Source organism: Xiphias gladius, chromosome 20 (genome assembly GCF_016859285.1).
Source record: "Xiphias gladius isolate SHS-SW01 ecotype Sanya breed wild chromosome 20, ASM1685928v1, whole genome shotgun sequence".
In the NCBI taxonomy this organism is placed as follows: Eukaryota; Metazoa; Chordata; class Actinopteri; order Istiophoriformes; family Xiphiidae; genus Xiphias; species Xiphias gladius.
Window position 1 is genome coordinate 18,834,760 of NC_053419.1, and position 18,965 is coordinate 18,853,724.

Sequence of the window (18,965 nt, forward strand, 5' to 3'; positions counted from 1 at the left end):
GGACGAACGCTGTCAGTTCACAGGCCCTAAAATCTCCTTAGCACCCAGTGCAGGGGGGCAACCACCACTGATCTAGGACCATATACTGTAGGCTCATGCTACTACTGTATATAGTCGACATGATTGATATGATTTTACTTAGGGCAGAAGGAAATTCTGCACTTTGATGATTTTGAACAGAGAAGAGTTTAAAGGTATGTTTAATATATCATTGCCATTTATAAAGAAAGCATAAACACTGCTCTAGAGCTGAAACAATTAGTTGATTAATTGATCAGTCAATCATCGGAAAATAAATCATTAATTTTTTTTGATAATCTCTTAACAGTTTCAGTCATTTTTCAATTAAAAGCTCAAAAATGATCCAGTTTTAGGTTCTCCAGTTTGAGGATTTGCCACTTTTCTCTGTGATATATCATTCTAAACTAAATATCTTTGGGCTCTGGACTGTTGGTCTAAACAAGACATTTGAATACGTCGCCTTGGACTTGGGGAGCACAAAGGAGATATTTTCACAATGTTTTGACATTTCATAGACTTAAAAATAAAGATAATAATCGGCAGATTAATCAACAGTGAAAATTGATGGTGGCACTCCAAAGATTATAACATTATCCAAATGTGTTAGATTAGCTACAGGAAAAAGAGACAGGAAAATAAACGAGAAACACAGATGATTAACTATTTAATTCTTCCAGTGCAAAAAAAGAGACTGATGATATCCTAGAATCTGTCAGGACTGACTTGTGCATGTAATTAGCCTGGAAATATTGGGACACATTTCTGTTGCCAAACTGCAGCGCTACATGTCTGTCATCAGCCAAAGAGAAAACACAAATGTGAATTGACAGGACACTGGGGAGCCTACAGCTTGGGTGAAGGATGTGAAGGATGTACATGATGAAAGGAAACCAGGGAGAGAAGGGAAACACAAAGGGAAGGGAAACGCAACAATAATTAAGTAGGTGACGAATAATAATAGAACAATGTCAGGTTGAGGCCAAATGCTTAACCACGTTAACCCTGTTTTAGCGGTGTAAATGTGGGGTGTGAGGGGGCGCCATCTGTGCCTTACATGCAAACGTGTCCCAAAAAGCCCCCTTGGAAGAGGCTTTAACAGTGTTTGAGAGCTTTCATAAAGCTCAAAGATGAGTAGCTTAAATCCATGTCTGTGGGGACTGAGACAGCTCCTCGCGTAGCCCACTGCACCAGCAACAACTTGTCTGACAACAGAATGTTGGGCAAAGTGTGCCACCACATGGCACTAATTGATGCCAGTCAGCTCAACTCGGCTCACTGCTGTCTTTTCTCCTCCCTGACTGCTTCCGTCTGCTTGTTGAGGCAAGAATGAATTCACACCAAAAAGTAGTGCTCGAATCACGTCAAGGTTAAAAAAAAATATCTGCATTTGCAGTGTATCAAGTGGCTTAGATCTACCCTCCATTCATTTAACTAAATTAATCAGCTATTTTATTTAGTGTCTTCATTTGTGGTCTGCGCTGAGACTCTGAGTACACCACAGCCTATCAGATGCACTCAAATGGCTGAAAAACACAGAATGCCTTTTGTGCAGAACCAAAGATTGTTCTGGAGATAAGAAGTGTTCAGTATGTAGCATGATTAACCAAGATGATCACTGTACTGTTATTGTGATATCGTCTAGAAACAAGACTTAATAGCCTACACTCATGGTAGCAGCTCTTTGAGGCAAACTGGTGCTTTGAGCTAAATGTAAATTAGCAACAAATATTCAAGCTGAGGCTGATGTGAATGTCATTAGTTTTGTACTTGAGTGGACTTAAACCAAAGTACTCACAAACTGAAATTTTGATTGGAATGAGGCTGCTAGATGAAAGGTTATGGGATTACCTAAGTTATTACGATTTAGCCTGTGGGAAATATGGGCTATATGCATATGTGTACTAAATTTCATGGCAGTCAATAGCTGTTGGGACTTTTCACTCAAAACACCAAATATAAACCTCATGGTGGTGCTAGAGGAAAAGTCAGGAGATCCCCAAATTCATTAGGATACATCACCCGGGAACCAGGATTCCATCAAGTAGATGTTGAGCTATTTCACTGGATGAGTGAAACTTTTGACCTGCCGGTGGTGCTCGATGAAAAGTCAGGGGATCGCTAACGTCAGTAGGATTCTTCCTCTGCGGACCACGACTGTCTGTACAAACTTTCATGGCACTCCATGTAATAGTTGTTGAGATATTTTAGTCTGGACCTAAGTTGTGGACCGACCGAACGACAGGGCCATCCCTAGAGCCATGCTGCTAACATAGCTATAAACATAGGCTATAGCCAACATCAGTGTCTCCTGCTGAAATCCAATTCATTCTGTATTTGGAATAGAGAAACCTAATTGTAACAGTCAGTGCCGAAGGCTAGCGATTATTGTATTTGCAGGATATTCAGTTGGATGGATGTTGATGAGATCTTCAGGGATGTTTGGTTGGTGTAATACCGTCCAAAGGTGACAGCAGTTTGGTGACAAAGGTCTCTGTCTTATATCCACTCGAAGCGTGACCAAAAGTTGTGAAGGAATGTCAGTTCAGTAACACTTTCAGCTGGGACATGGAGCCAGCATAATGCTGGGAAGTCCCAACACACTCTTGTACTTGTTTGGTGTACCTAAAGATGAGCCAAAAGGGAAACGGAGAAAATGACAGAGACAGATAAGAAAGAGATCTGAGGAGCTCGGGCTTTACTATAACCGCAAAACACACACTGACGGAAAGCAAGAAACCAGACTAGGCAAAGGCAAAGCGTACACTGAAATCCAGTTGGGATCAAATTATTCAAAGGAAGCTCAAGAAAACATGAAGAGAGGACAAAGTTTGGGAAACTGAGATTCCGCTCTAAAAATATGCTAATGCTTCCAATGCTGTCTCCTCCCTCATTATTCATTCAGTTTCTCTGCCCTGATGGGTTGATGAAAGAGCAGATAACAATGAATGCAGCAAAACAGTTTCTCCAACTTTTCCTGCAGAGCAGTGTGTTACATAACCAATAATAAACTTAATCACACAGCATAAAAACCCTGTTCTTTTTCCTGTTTGTTCAATCACTGAAAATATAGATTTGATTTTATTCTATCTATTAAAACCTAAGCTGTCTACGAGACAGACATTAATGAACGGACAGACTTTGACGGGCAGGGACGTGGTCCTCTGTGAGACAATGACGTTGTTAAACTGAGTGATAGCCACATTAGCCCTGTCAGCTGGGCAGCAGTTGGCTGTGAGGATGGCAGCGCTGATGCAGTTTAGAGTCCCCAGAATGAGCAGCAGCAATATGCTCACATCATTTATCCTATTAGAGTATAACAAGGAGCAACCACTGTGCCCCGACAGACTGAAAGAGAAAGCACAATCCCACTGACAAGTTTTGGATTCCTTAAAGCCTCCGTGAACCAAACATCAGTCATACTCAGCAGATAAAATGAGGGTTTTAGTGACAACAGAAGGACAAAATGGCAAATTGTAGAGGTAGAGGGCACTGGGGAAGTGTACCCAGTTCATAGGCATGTTCATATATTTACTTACTATATGAATTTATCTTACAGAAGCAACATATTTTGACATATATTGAAAAATATAAGGCAATGATAAAAAAAAAAATGCATATTCAAATAATGTAAATAATGGGACTCTATGTATACATAAAGAATATATTACTAAATATGAAAGCATGTTATCCACACAGTTTTCCGTTTATACATTCCAAATGAAGGTTATAATGGTCAGTTTCTGTTAAAACTGTTTTTCAAGGTGTAATTTATGTCATTTATTCAATATTTATATTTTTGTGGGGCTGCAACTAACAATCATTTTAATCATCAATTAATCTGCCTACTATTTTGTCGGTTAATCAATTAATCATTTAGTCTATGAAACTTAAAAAAAACTGAAAAAAAATTTCACTTAGCTGAAGATGACGTCTTCTTTTGTTCGAAGTACAAAAACTCCAAAAATACAAAGAACAATCATATACAACAAAGGAAAAGAGCAAATCTTCTCATTTGAGAGGCTGGAAAATCTGCAAATATTTGTAATTTTTTTAATAATTTGGTTAAAAAATGACTGAAACAATTATTCGATTATCAATAGCTGCAGATTATTTCTTTGTCGACTGACTAATCAATTAATCAACTAATTATTTCAACTCTAATATTCTGCAATATATTTTTAATAGTATTATACACTATATATCAAGATACACTGCTAACATATTATTAAATGTATGTCAATATATTAAATCTCCATTCAGGATCAGCCCAAAATTTTCTGGGACCTAAGGACGCCTAGTAAGATTTGAAGTTTGATGTTGATGGATTTAATTAAGCTAAAAATATATTTTTTCAGGTTTTCTTAGTTTTTTTAATGGCCATTGCAAATATGAAAACAGTGCAAGAAAATTTAGTTACATCCCAACTTATATACACTTACTTTGTGTAAATATGCTTATATCCGCTAACACCCGCAGTGTTAAAAATGGGGGGTTTAAGTGCCAGATTACCTCTTGCCCAGGCGCAGTCAATCATGGAGTGGTCGCTGTTGGCTTAGCAACATCACCGTGATGGTAATTTAATGCTCCTGGCCAGGAACTAGCCATAAACCCCCATGAAGCCAAAAGGTGTTGTTTTTTGTACAGATTAACTATAATATATTGTGTTAATTAGTGAGCTGCTTTGGAGTCGCGCTGTTTCCAGCCTCTTTGCTAAGCCAGTCTACCTGGCTGCTGGATGCAGCTTCATATTCAGTGCACAATCATGAAAAGTGGTATTGGTGTTCTTACCTAACTCTCGGCAAGAAAGCACATTAGTGTATTTCTCAAAAGGTCGGACATTTTGTTTAAATTATGACCAAAAATATAAATAAACACTCAGAAACCTTCACATATGTAGTTTGATTGCCATTTCTACTAAAGCCAACACACGTCCAGCCCTGTTCAGGGGGAAGGTCGGCTGACCAATGTCGACCAATTCAGATAGACTGCTGCCTGTCTATGTCACTGTGTGGATCTGAAGGCAGCATTAGCTTTCATATGCCATGTTTATGCCGTCTCCATATTTGGAAAACATGAATGGTATCAAATGATTGCAAGGGGTAAGTAGGAAGATGTTACAGCTACAAAAGGTATGGGTAGGTAACGGAGGTGTTGACCCCAGGACGTCAATAGCAATTTAACATCAATTTGAGATTTTGTTTTAAAGCTTAAAACCCCAACTGCTTCATGCATGTTTAAACCAACACAGACCTGAGACAAGGGGAGGAAGAACGCAGAGTAAATGTCGCTAAAATGACAGAGAGATAAAGATAGTGAAACAAAAAGAGAATCAGTGTGGGTAGGTTGAACGATAGGAGCGGGAGAATGAGACCTTGAGGCTCTCTATGTAGCACGCTGGAACAAGATGAGAGAAGTGAGATGAATGCAGACACACAGACATATACACACACACACACACACACATACACAGGACTCCAAATCACATTTAGAAGTAGGGCAGCCTTTCTGCCAGCTCAAAAGCCTGCAGCACTTTCCTCAATCATTATCCAACAAACGATACCGTAATACAATAGACCCATCTTATCTGCCTACTCATGCTATGAAAGAATGCTCCCAGGAAGAGCAGCCCAACTTAGAATCGTGACACGTTTACTTTTAAGTAATATGGAGAATGAGTTTCTGCTAAAAATGTAGAATTTGATTCGTGTGAAGATGAATAAAAACATTTTAACCTTGGGTCTCTTTCATTACTGAATACAAATTGTGGAAAACAGAAAAAGTGCTGCTTCTCAGTTTAAGTGAGCTTTGAATATAAATATAAATAATGCTATATACAGTAGACATGCTTATATTCATGAGAAACTGAACAGCGTTAGTTTCTTTATTCGTAGCAAACCTTGAGTCCATCCCAAACATGAAGATGAGTTGAGAAAGACATGTTTGCGCAGCAGAACTTGTTGTCAGGGAGGCCTAAGGAATGGCATGACATTTGTGGTTAATTCAGATATGCAGAATAAGAGAAGAGGGAGGGAGAACATAACAGCATCATTCATCAAAAGAAGAACTGAGGCAAACCATGCAACTGCAAAAAATCTAATCGTTCTCTCGTGACAATCAGGATGACCGAACCAAGTTTATAAATTTGCAGACCAGAGAATTGCTCTGACCAAACACAGACGCAGTGACCAGCAGAGGTGAAAGAGAGAGATAAATAACCCAAAAAAGCTGAAATAAACTCGTATGAAAGAATTATAGTATAATCGGGGAATTTCAGTGTTTTTCATATTATGATGTACAAGGGAAGCTGATTTAGAGTAGCTGAAGATTCCTGTCTCACATTCAGATCAGGAGTAGGCTTAACTTGACAACAATTAAGTTTCAGTTATCTCGGTAGTTACATCAGAATCCAGTGTTTCAGTTTTCATCGAGGCTGTGTCAAAGAGGGGCTGATTCATTGCTGTGGTCCTTTTTGAAGCTAAAGTTTGTGCTGCTCTCGTGATGGATTGCACCACACAGTAAGGTGTTCCTGCTCCGTACATGTAGCCTATACAACTCTCATCTCTGCAGACACAAGGACATAGGAGCATCCTAATGCAAATGAGCTGACATAACTGCAGACACACAGGTGTAAGTATACACCCACAAATACACACACATGCACACAATATCCACCCAATACACCCACAAACAACCCCCCCACACACACACACGTCCAGTTCCTGATTTGTTGACTTTAGGTGTGTTTGTACTTGAGATTAGCTACAGAAGGCTTTGCAGCAGGCGGTAGCAACGGTAGCAGGCAGATTGTTAGTACTGTTCTGGAGAGTTTCTGGCTATGAACTCCACAGGGACACTTGCACTGTTATTGAACTAGAAGCTCGGACTTACTGACATATTGCAGTACCTCCTAATAGAGTAAAAATAACAGTTCCTGTATACAGCTGGCTTGCTAGAAAATGTAAACCCAATCAATTTGTGTGACATTTGAATTTTAAAGTCCCATCTGACTTTTTCATTGAAACTGTCTGAGTCGTATATATAAGTCTACCAATATCTGTGTTAATGTTAGAACATAATGATTTTGGAAAAATACTACAAAAACACACACTCTATTTTCAATTATCCAATGGATACAGAAAACCCAAAAAGCCACAACTACCCCAACTTTGCGTGCTGAGGCTGCAGAGAGCAATGGTCAGGGAATGTGTATGAAGAAAATGTGCCCTCAGGCTCTGCAGCAGGATTGAGTTCATGGCTTTAGACAATGTCTTTTTCTTAGATTGGGGCTTGCTTTGGGGTGAGCATGGGGAGATTTGACTAATTGTGGGGCTGGAAGACCTGGCATAGCCTCAGGGCAGACGATGAAAGCAGAAGCCTGTGTGTTTGTGTATGCGTGCGACATAATGCTAGTAGTGGAAGCAGGGACCACTCACCACCTGTCCATCCATCCATGTGAGCAAAGACCTGCTGTCCCTTCAGCATATTTATCCACCGCACAGACCAGTGTAGAAAAAAAAGGCAAGAGCAAAGCACAAAATACAACAAAATAAACCAAAAAATAAATACGCAAATCAAACATTAACCCAAGTGCACAGTATGGCTGTCACTTTTTTATTAGAAAATATTCATTTGAACAAGGGGAAAAAAAATAAATATTCAAACTGTAATGAACTGTTCATATTCAAAATGTACAGTCTATTATTGCATCAGACCGCTTGATATAGATTACCTTGTGGTCCAGCAGAGGGCTTTCCTAAAAATTCACTACCAGCTTGACGTATTTATGCCCTACTGACCTATCAGTAAACTAACCTTATAACAAAAATGGAGGCGGACGCTGGCAATCACGTCCGTGCTAATCGTGTGTGCAAGTGTTTTGGGTTCTTTACGAAAAGACAGAGATGAAGCTGTGTGCGGACTTTGTAAAATGTGCTGCCTTTTTCAACATCAACAACAGATCTGAGGGCTCACGTGCTAGCTTGCTACCAAAGCGAGTTAGTGGAGGTACCAGAAAATGAGTGGTGTAACGTCAACTGTACAACCTAGGAAGACCGCCTACTTTTTGCCATACTTTGTCTGTCTCAGGACTCTTGGCGCTCGTTATAGGGCCAACAGTGGTAAGATAGCAAGCACTGTTAAGTACGACAACATACAGCAGGGCACACCAGTTTTTAAAATGGAAAAATCAATTGATTACATTGGAATCGCCAAAACAAGTGGATCTGCCCGTGTGGAGTAAATCTATGTGTTTTTTCATGGCCACTTTAACTTTGGTAAACTTTGAGCCACAAATTTGTGCCGTTGATAAACGGCAAACTTGATAGTGTTGACCTTTAAGGGAACAAAGAGCCAGAGTGTCCAATATGAAGAAGGCCATTGTAGCTTATTAGCTGTGTTGCACCATTGACATTTATTTATCATCTGCTGTCAGAGGTTCTTCAAACGCTCTCTGGCTGTAAATTAGGAAGCAAGTAGCAAGCTCTTAAGCTCGCAGAGCTTTTTTACCCCCCAATAAAATTGCTTATTGAATGAAATGACGTACAATCCTGAGATCAAACAGAAGGAAGTTTCTGGAGCTATTCTGGCTCACTAGTGCTATCTTGTCACCAAGTTTCTAGAACCACATATGTCGCAAATGGATTTCGGATGAATTTCGCATTGCCATTTTGTCTGGGCCTTAACAGTGCAGATCATACAAAAGTATACTTTTAAACACTGATCATGGACTGTGACTTATTTTGAAATGACTGTTAATCAAGAAAAATGGGACCCCCATTCTCTCAGGGCCCAAATAAACAAAGGGTAACTGCACTAATCTGAGATCACTTCTAATCCAGTACACATATAGGTCACGTACTATGATCTTGTACATCTGCCATTAAGATAGCATGAATACAAGGTGAAAACAATGCCCCCCATTATGTGTCATGCCCCCCTAAACACAGCATATCCCACATTCACACATGTGAATGCACACAGAACAACGCATGACCAGACGCCCCCACTTTTGCTATAGATCTGTAACCCCCCTGGAGTTAAGCTGTGTCCTGGTTTTCTGGGATATGCAGGGTGTGTAATTGTTGTGCAAAAATGTAATTTGCTGATATTTAGGAATTGGTTATGGTTGTGTTTAATCTAACTTTGGTTTTTGGCTGAGAGTGTAATGCTTCATTTGTGCATTACAGACATGCATGGTCATACTGTATGTGATGTTATCACTAATCTGTGTGTGTGTGTGTGTGTGTGTGTGTGTGTTATGTGTGTTCCGCAGCCTTCAGGCCTGGGCAAGCATTTGTCATAGCTCAGAAACTCTGACCGTAAAGAATTAAGTGAAAGAAAGAGAAAAAAGAAAAAGGACAACATGGAGAAGGGAAATAGGGAAATTTCTCTGTTTTTCTGGTGGAGGTTGGGTAATTTGGCTCCTGCCAAATCAGTGGACTGCTGCCACAGTGTTGTATGAATGAGTGACAGGTGGCCACATGAGCATGGAGAAGGGAAACAAGATGGTTAATAATGAACACATATGCTTTGCAACTCTGGTCCCTTAATCGTGCTTGAAGATTTGGCAGGTTGTAAAAACCTCATGGGTTTTTGCTGACAGAATCCTCGAGCCCAGACCATAGCTGGAAGATGTCACGCCGATATTTGCGTGCCAATATTTGCTTGCTTACAATTACGTAACTCTCTTTGCAGTTTTTCTGTCTATTTGAGTAGAGTCTAAAGCATAGCGGCCCAAAAGCTTAGTAACACTAAAGTAATGTAAAAATTTCTGTTGCACCCTCTGACAGGTCCAGAACTCCTGTTTTCCCACTACATCCCTCACAAAAGCCAAACATCTGCTCCTGACTGAGTCATGACAGTTCAGGGAGCTGTCAGAAGGCTGATAATACTCCGTGGACCCATACTGCAATGACAGGAACCAAAGAACATAAGGTTTGCTTCACTCTCAAACTGCAGACAGAGATCTTCGCACGAGATGTTCCAGACAGACACAGGGACAAACGCAGAGAGAAGGAAGCCTTGTAATTTCCAGTCTGAAAGTAGGAGGCTGCATCCTGACGGACATTTGAGGGAGGCTTAAAATCCCATTAGAGCCGATCAAAATTCAAAGGGATCCATGCATAGCCTGCCCTCAGCCTAAAATTCTATTTCTGTCAGCACTGAGTAGATAGCCAGTGAGGGGCTAAATCGAGACAGTCTATTTTGGTAGGAGGATAGTGAGGGGATGGAAAGAAAACAGCAATGGAGGGAGGGGGGGGTTGGAATTGAGGGAGTAAGAGAGTGGAGGATGACAGAAACACAGGCAGAGGTGAGGAGGAGAGAATAGCCTTAAACTTGTTTTCCTTTAGTAGAGGGACGGTGGCCTCCTGTAAATAATGTGTTTTTGTCTCCAAAGGAAATTCCAGTGTACAGACGGGTCCTTTTCTGAGGCAGTGAGCTGTGGATGACTACACCAAATCTCTCTATGTGGATGCAGCAACACCAGCCTTTGTCATTCAGCCACGTTAATCGATTGAGGAGGTTGTGAAAACGTAAGGGGTCTCGCTATTATGGAGTACTGGACCTCACACACACACACACACACACACACACACACACACACACACACACACACACACACACACACACACACACACAAAGACATGTGTGAATGCACAAGCACACTGCTGGGGTGGTTTCTATGCCACTGGTCAAACTGAATGAAACAAATTCCTATAAACCAACACAGTAGGACCAGTCAGCCATAATGGGAGAAGATTTAACAAAAAACTCTCAAAAGATCCACAGGATACAAAATTGTGTCTTTTCACTTTCTTGCTGTAGAAATGGCAGGTGTGTGTGTGTGTGTGTGTGTGTGTGTGTGTGTGTGTGTGTGTGGAACGGCTGAAGACTTGACTCAACTGGCACAGCTCCTCTGCTCTGCCAAACCCAGATTTACTCCTTGCTCGGAGATGATCAGGCTGTGTTGTCTGCTCTTCCTCTCTTCTCTTCTCATGTTTGCTCCTGTTTTCTCACATCGACTGAGACTAAAGAGATTAGCCAAGGGAGATGAAACGACTATGGCTCTGTCAGCCACCACGCAACCCCTCTCAATTCCAGGACTTCCTCCCACTGCAGTCTCTCTCTCCCAGTGCCATCAGTTCCTTCCTCACTCTCTTTAATCACACTCAACTCCACAGAGTCTCTGCACAGTCCCTCGGCTAAAGGGGTGTGCTTTTTAAATTAAAGACAAGGCATTTGCTTTTGTGCGAAGAGTTGGGGGGAAAGTCAGCAAAGCCAGTCAATATTCATCTACACAAAGCTAATTACATTTGACTTGGCAACCAATCCTAAACGCGCGCGCCTGCCCTCCAAAACGGTCATGTGTTTGCAGTGTGTGGCACAGTGTGAGAGGGTTCACCCAAGAGAGGAGTGGTTGGCACAAAAACACAGTCATTATCTTCCCATGTGATCCATGTGAATCCAGGGGCAGCACAAACAGCAGGTGCACCGGCAATTCCATATAACTTCGAAGCGAGACTGTGCAAATTCTAAAAGAAGAAAAAAAAACTCAAGTCCTCCCCTCGAAAATGAGAAACCGAATAAAGCAGTAAAACACACCCTTCGTGAGTTCAACACACTTCGGTGGCTTTGCAGCTACAGCCTTAATTAGTCCTGTATGAACACTAGCTTATGACGGCTGATGTTAACTGCTGTTAGGTAGCAGCCTGTAGATGATATTGCGGCTGTGCAGCTGATATAACTGAGGCAGTTTGCTGACCTTATGATTTTTGCTACTGTTACAATGCATTTTAGCACGACACAGATGAATATTGTAATGGTTTTTGGTTCAAAAATAAAGTGAGAACTATACATACTGTACCTCATCAGAAGATATGTTTGTTTTTCCCTGCTTGTGGTCCCGTTTCAGTCATCATAAAAAAAGGAGAGTCTTTTTTATCTTTAAAGGAATAGTTAAATATGCTTTCTTTCTTCATTTGCTTTCTCTCCCAGCTTTAAGTAGAAAGATCAATACCACTCTCATGTGTATCCGTTAAATGTGAAGAAACCACCAGGAGACGGTTCACTTAGCTCAGTATAAAGCATAAATACTTGGAGCAGAGGGAAAAACAGTTGGCCCGACTCTGTTGGAGGTAAAGGTCCAGCTACCATCGCATCTCAAGCACATTTTGGCCTTGTGTCATTCATTTCACCGTTGGCCTGTTTGTGTTTATTCACCCCAAAAAGCCAGTATACAGACATTAGCTGTAAGCTAGCTAGCAACGGACGTACCGGTCGTGTTTGGGAGAGTGTCTGTGTATTTGTGTTCAGCTCAGACTCTGACTGAACTCAGAACTCTCCAGAAACTCCCCTTCCATATCCATAAAGCGCCGTAATACACACAAACTTTTCACTCGAGTTGAAACATTTTAATCACGTCTTTCCATTGATCCAAATTAGCTTTGCATTTGGTACACAGCAAAAAATTTTTGAATTGTCGTTTGTTTAATCCGAACTAAAAAAAGTAAGCGTAAAAGCGACAAGTTGTGATTTTACAGCGTTTAGTATGTGCTGGACTATTTTTTGCCCTTATGCTAAGCTAAGCTAAGCAAACCATTTCCTGGCATCTCTGGGTGTAGCTTCATATTTAATGGACAGATCTGAGAGAGGAAACAGTGTTCTCATCTAACCCTTAGCAAGAAGGCAAATAAGCATATTTCCCAAAAATGTTAAACTATTCCTTTAAAATAAAGTAAATTCCTTTAAATGCCCCCACCAGGATGTTGTACTGATGGAATTTAAAGCAAGTAGCTTGACAAAATCTTGAAAAAATGAAGGAAAACTCATTTTTCCATTATCTTGCGATTACTACACTACACACACTGCTCACTCTAGATACTCTTATTTTAAAGCTCCAGCTGCAGAGACGACATGACACAGTAAAAACTAAGCCAGAGTCATCCACCGTCAATGTAATAACACAAATCTATCAAAAGTAACATCTCTCTAGTCACTGTCAGCAGAGATTACATTAAACCCACATGACAAATTAATAAATCAGAGGTTGTGTTTTATAGATTGCTGTTTTCTATCAGCCAGAGTCTCCTGTTAACATTTTTCACCGGGGACTCTATTAAGCAGCATTCTGCTTCATTCATTAGCCATTCAAAAACAAAGATACTCTATACAATAGGCGGAGAGTTTCAACCTTAATACACCGACTCATTCATTATTGATCCAAGGCTGTCTTTGGACCTCAGCGGAGCTTAACATGCAGAGACACACACAACCCCAACATGTACGCATGTATGCATCCACACGTGAACGCCCAGACACAAATAAGTGCTAAAAAGCACTGTGTGCATTATTAAGTTGGAATATCATATAAATGGATGCTGGTAAGCAGATCTCCGTTTAATGTAAAAACAATTAGGCCTGCTGTTTTTTTTTCCCTGGAGATAATGTTTTTCTTGTAGCAGTGAACAGCCTCTTCCCTGCCTGCCTAGATCCTGTTTTATGCTCTGCCTCAGCCTGCAGTGTATCAACCTGATGATCATGTTTACTTTACAACCTTATTGATTTGTAAGTTTGGGAATCGCGAACTGCACACTCAGCCGATTCACACAGATACACAGACTCGTATATAGTCTGGCTTTGCTCTATTAGACCTACTTTTGCATATGGATTTAGTTTGCCTAAAATATCTCTTTCTAACACCGGGGTTCCTCTGATTTTAAAACACACACAGCGTGAACGATTAGAGCAACACAGCAGTCACCTACGTACCCACTCTTTAACACTACAAAAGCCAAAACAAAGTAAGAGTCCTGGCATTGAACATGGGAGGATTCCTCAAAAAAAATATTGAATGTTGTGCCTCAAAACTCATGCATTTTTCAGAGGATAAACGCACATGATAGCTTTTTAGTGGCTCCAAATATGAATTCCCACATTCCCTCTCTGCATATTTACTCAGCCAGGGATAAGAGCCTTGTCGTGTCTGAACCAAGCTAGTCTAGTGACTCACACTTAGATTACAGAACCACTCCAGCTGTCTGATACGGCTCTGTGTTAGCTTCTGGAGGAAAACGCTGGCCTGCTGGGACAATGAGAGGGAAAAATGATTACAAGATCCCCACAGAAATACTACTGACACAGCCTTACGGAAGAACACCAAGCCTGACTACGATACGAGTAACAACGAGAAAGTGAACGTGAGAAAACCAAAGCTCAAATATGTTCAAAGAAAGGTTGATTTGTGAAATTCTTATAAAGTATCAGGTCAACAATGCGCAGCAATAATAAGCCCCAGACTGAGTTTCATCAAGTGCAGTAATAGCACGCACACACAAGGGCAGTGTATTATTCAGCGAGGAAAGTTATACAGTCCACCTCTGTCTTATTGCTTTTCTCCTTTCTACAAAATTCATCCCTCATTGCTTTCCCACGTCAGAAGTCGTGATCTGTTGTCTGGCCAGTACTTGCGTCACTACATTCTAAATACAAATGTCATCTGACAGCAGCCCACTCTTTGTAATGTGCGTGTTTTTTTACTGCGTTACTTTAAAGATATTTTCTGTCTTCCACTACGGAACAATCACTACTGGACTGAAGAAGAGTCTGTTTGTCTGTGTCTGTGTCTGTCTCTCTGTGTGTGTGTGTGTGTGTGTGTGTGTGTGTGTGTGTGTGTGTGTGTGTCTGTGTGTGTCTCTGTCTGTCTGTCTGTCTGTCTGTCTCTGTGTGTGCGTGCATATAAGTGCGCTTCTGGCCTTAAAAACACACTTGGCGTAATGTTTTTTTTTTCCTTACCCTGATTCTCCTCATGGCTGCCACGATCTCCATCCGACTGTTGGGCCTGGGCACGTCGAGACACCCCACGTACTGTGGTGAACAATCGGAGACATGAGATTGTTGATTGTCCAACACACACACTACGGCTGCACAGATAATCTTCCATAAACCCATATGACAAACTCAGTGATCGCATGAGTTAAATCAAACCCTCCTGCTTACATTCCTGAGCGGCTCTCACTAAAGCACCGTGAGCGATCGCTGAGACCGGGTGTGCAGCCTCTTCAACTCCATTTGCATTCATGTAAGTGCCACTAAATAAACAGTGGCTCCCAGGCACCACGGGGAGTCCTTGAATGAGGCTACAGCGAAATTAGGGATCATTTTGTAAAATAAGGTAAAAAGGCGAAAACTGTCTACAATGTGTGTTGATGGCTACAGACTCTATCACACAAAAAAAAAAAAGAAAAAAGAAAAAAGAAAACTTGAAATAAGGCAACTGGTGCTTCTCTGTTTGGGACAAAATGTGAAACTAGCAATGTTTTATTAATAAGCTGTTTGGGGCTTGAGTATATTTGAAATTTGCTCTATGTGAATGCTGCTATGTGTGGAAGGATGGGTGTGTGTTTGGGCGGCCGCGTGTTTACAATCTTACTCCTCAGTAGTGTGTTTTTTGTGTTGTTGCATATCCACACTAAGAGACCATGGATTCATTATACGATTGTGTTCACAAAAACTCAGAGGAGCTACGAAACACTGAGAAAGACCAACAAACAGAGAAGAGCATGCTGCTTAATAGGCAGGTCTAATGAGATATAAGATGCAAGATACAAGCCGCCTTGTGGGTGAACTTTGGACCGGCAACGCTCCCTCTCCACCACCGCGCTCTCTGTTTCCTTCTCAACCCTCCACGTGAACTAATAGCTGGTCTACGCAGTGGAACCCAGCTTGAAACAGCCCAGGATAAAGTTACAGACCGATGTGTGTGTGTGTGTGTGTGTGTGTGTGTGTGTGAGAATCGGAGCTGGAGCCACTGGTCAGCTCTGTAACTATGTTAAGAAGATGAGAAGAGGATCACGAATATAGTAGTTGCAGCCTGCGAACAGGGTCACTAAAAACTTAATACTGTCGAGCTGCTTCCCCTAAGAGGTTAATAATTCAATGGCTTGGGAAAACCCAAAAACACACTCAGGTCAGTTCAGCCACAATAAAGGACATCTACATCAGTTTTCAGTGATTATGCCATGAATTTAATGTAAACGATGCTTTACATATGTTGCAATTCCACTCTGGAAAAAAAAAAAATAAACTACACCTCTGTAACAGCCGCAATACCAAACCACATGTGTGTGTTTAAGGACACTGCCATGTGTTCAAACTTCCCGATGGGTCCCAGCTGAAGGCGCCCAATGCACCTGCCGGCCGGTCCGCTCCAAAAACAACACAACAACACAAGGCGACTCCCGAATGGACTGCATGGTTAAACAGTGTCGAGAGAAGGGGGAGGAAAAATGTTTTCTTTTCACCTTGGCTTGGAAGTGGATCCCGTGCTGGTAAGCCTCCTCGTTGTGCAGCGGCACCCTCGAGTCCGCCACATCGTCCACCAGGTTGTACCTGTTCCTCGCGGGCATCGCGGGCTCCGACTGAGAGGTCCCGACGCAGCAAACACCGTTCAACAAGTAAACGGACTCGCGTCGCCCGGGCCGGAGACGCTGCGGTCGCGTGTGTGCGTTCGGCGCGGCTCCACGAGCGAGTCCCCCGTGGAAACGCAGTCCATTGTTGGCGCTGCGAGCTTCAAAAAAAAAAAAAGGTCCCGTCCCTCAAGGGGGGACGGATCCGGGCGCCCCTCGTCCCTGTGACAACGAATGACCAGATGTGTTTCTCAGACCGGCGTCTCGTTAAAACAAGGAGAAAAAGAAAGAGCAAAAAAACGCAGCGACGTGGAGGATGCCTGTTTCCAAAGCCACCGGGGGGGATCCAGCGTAGAGAAGCTGCGTCTCTCTCTGCAGGTGATGTTGCCTGCTCTGCTCGCTGTGGGGATTAGATCTTTTTCTTTCTTTTTTTTTCGGTGGCAACGCTGCACCCGTCCCTCTCCCTCTCACGGAGCACAAAGCGCGTCCCTCATTGGAGCAAAGTTCCCAGGCATGATGCAACCCGGGGCTGGGAGGAAGGCCAACGGACAACTCGGTCCTCCCCTCCGGAGACGAAAATCTGACGCCCGTGTTGCTGGGAACTGGAGGGTGGATCACCCGCTGGGGCGATATCCCGCAGAAAATAAGGCGGGAGGGTCAGAAAGTAAACGTATTTACTTCCGTTCCTTCGCCGGGGCCACGTCCATTCTCTCCTGCTTGACGCACAACATTGTTTTACTAAACTTTTTAATCCACCAGATGTATTCGACAGCTGTTGTTAGTTTTCAGATTGAGATTTTACATACACCACACAGATCAATTCATGTAAACATATAGTGCGTTGTCACAGATGAATCTACCCAAAAGTACATAAAACACTTCAACCTGACTCCACCATGGCCATCTACAACACAAAGTACTGCTTCTACTGTATGTTGGAGCATTAACATTAATGATCTGGTGATATAATATTAGATTAATTAATGACACTTCGCATGATGATCACTTTTGATACATTAAGTACATTTTATTGTCATTATGTCTGCTCTCCATCTAGGCTCCATTATTTATTCTTGCCTTATGCAGTGATTCTACTGCGGGCCACGAGCCTTTGGCTATTTACCTCAACATAAAACACATCTCTCAAGTTGTACTTCTGCTCTTCTCAACTGACTCTTCATTGCAGAGTCGGGGTGCTGATCAAATGGCTGAGATTCATCACGGGAACCTCATTTTGGATCGTTTTCATCGCCCTTGGAGTTTTCCCACGGGAGCCTGATGCGTTGGTCTGTTAGTAGATAAACAGAAGTTCAGTCCCTAAACAGCCATTTTGTACCTGCTTGACAAATCGTTTTGATGACTGCAAAATGGCATCTCTGCGTAGAGGAGAAATGCCTGCTTGCTGGCCCTGAAGTGGAAACGATGGAGTGGCGATTCTCATGATGCTCAGCCATTATCAGGCCTCCACCTCCTGCCAGATTGTCATTTTACTGCTGCCACTGCAGCTGACGGTAATAACAGTAAACCGGCATGTGCAGGCCAATAATATGCCCTAAGTGGAGCATCACAGGTTCATCTCCCACCAGAGTGTCCTCCCTTTGTAGTGCCAGAGGTAGTGATAATACATTACATAATTAATTAAATGCTAGGTTAAATAGTCAATTAAAACCAGGGCATTTGACTGAAATTATGCCATGGTGCCCTCTGTTGGTTGCTTAATATAAATAACTGCAGTTAAATGGCCCTTTTTAAAAAAAAATCATGTTTCCGGATGTGTTTTAAGATTAATAGTATATATAAAAGAGAAGTCTTTGTCTGTACTTGGATATCTTACACCTGATGCACTTATATTAGACTAATCCTTGAAAATGAAATTCATTAAGATTTATTAATGTGACACAAGGGCAGTCGGTTGCCACAACTGAATCCCACTCATCTACTCTCCAAGAGCAAGATACCACGATTGACAAAATCGTACGATGGATAGGTGAGAGAAAAATGCCTCCAGCCAACCTAAGGGAGAGAAAATGCCGACATAACGCGGGTTTAATCACACTGTGAGAGGTGGTCATCATTAATTTGATTAGCGCCTTTAAACGCACACCGTGTGTCATGTGTGCAGCCTGTCTGACATGCGTGCAGTCTAACAATACCACTAAACAAACGTAAAAGAATCGAAGTCGGCGGAGGGATTTATTTTTTCAGTATGTCCATGTGTAAAAGGATATGTAGGAGGAACATCAGTGGGCCGCAAACATAGAAAAGCAGAACATAAAAGTACTAGAGGATGTAAATAAGATATCTATCCAGTTACAGCACATTTCATGGAGTTGAATCATGCTGTCTCGTCTCTTTGATCCATGGTCTTTAAGTAGGAGGTGTCCAAACAAAAGTGTGGTAATACATTTTCTGCATTTAAAAACACTGATACACTCGAAGGGTTTACTCCCCGCTGAAGCTTCGATTAATGATGCTGAACAGTCAGTGAAAAACATGACTAATGCTAAGAGAATGGATGTCATTTATCTATTAGCAATGCCA

The 18,965-nt window shown here is 41.9% G+C and overlaps 1 protein-coding gene across 2 annotated transcripts in view; it reads right to left on the reverse strand.

The window, feature by feature from the left end:
- The window catches only part of si:dkey-34e4.1 (carboxyl-terminal PDZ ligand of neuronal nitric oxide synthase protein), a 53,617-nt gene extending 36,615 nt beyond the window's left edge, over nt 1–17,002 (reverse strand). For both annotated transcript variants that reach the window (XM_040158278.1, XM_040158280.1), the window contains exons 1-2: nt 16,320–17,002; nt 14,812–14,883 (exon numbers count right to left, since the gene is read on the reverse strand). In XM_040158278.1, the coding sequence (XP_040014212.1) occupies nt 14,812–14,883; nt 16,320–16,424 (177 nt within the window). In that variant the 5' untranslated portion in view covers nt 16,425–17,002. The remainder of the gene's footprint in view (nt 1–14,811; nt 14,884–16,319) is intronic.
- Nucleotides 17,003–18,965: the final 1,963 nt, after the last annotated feature.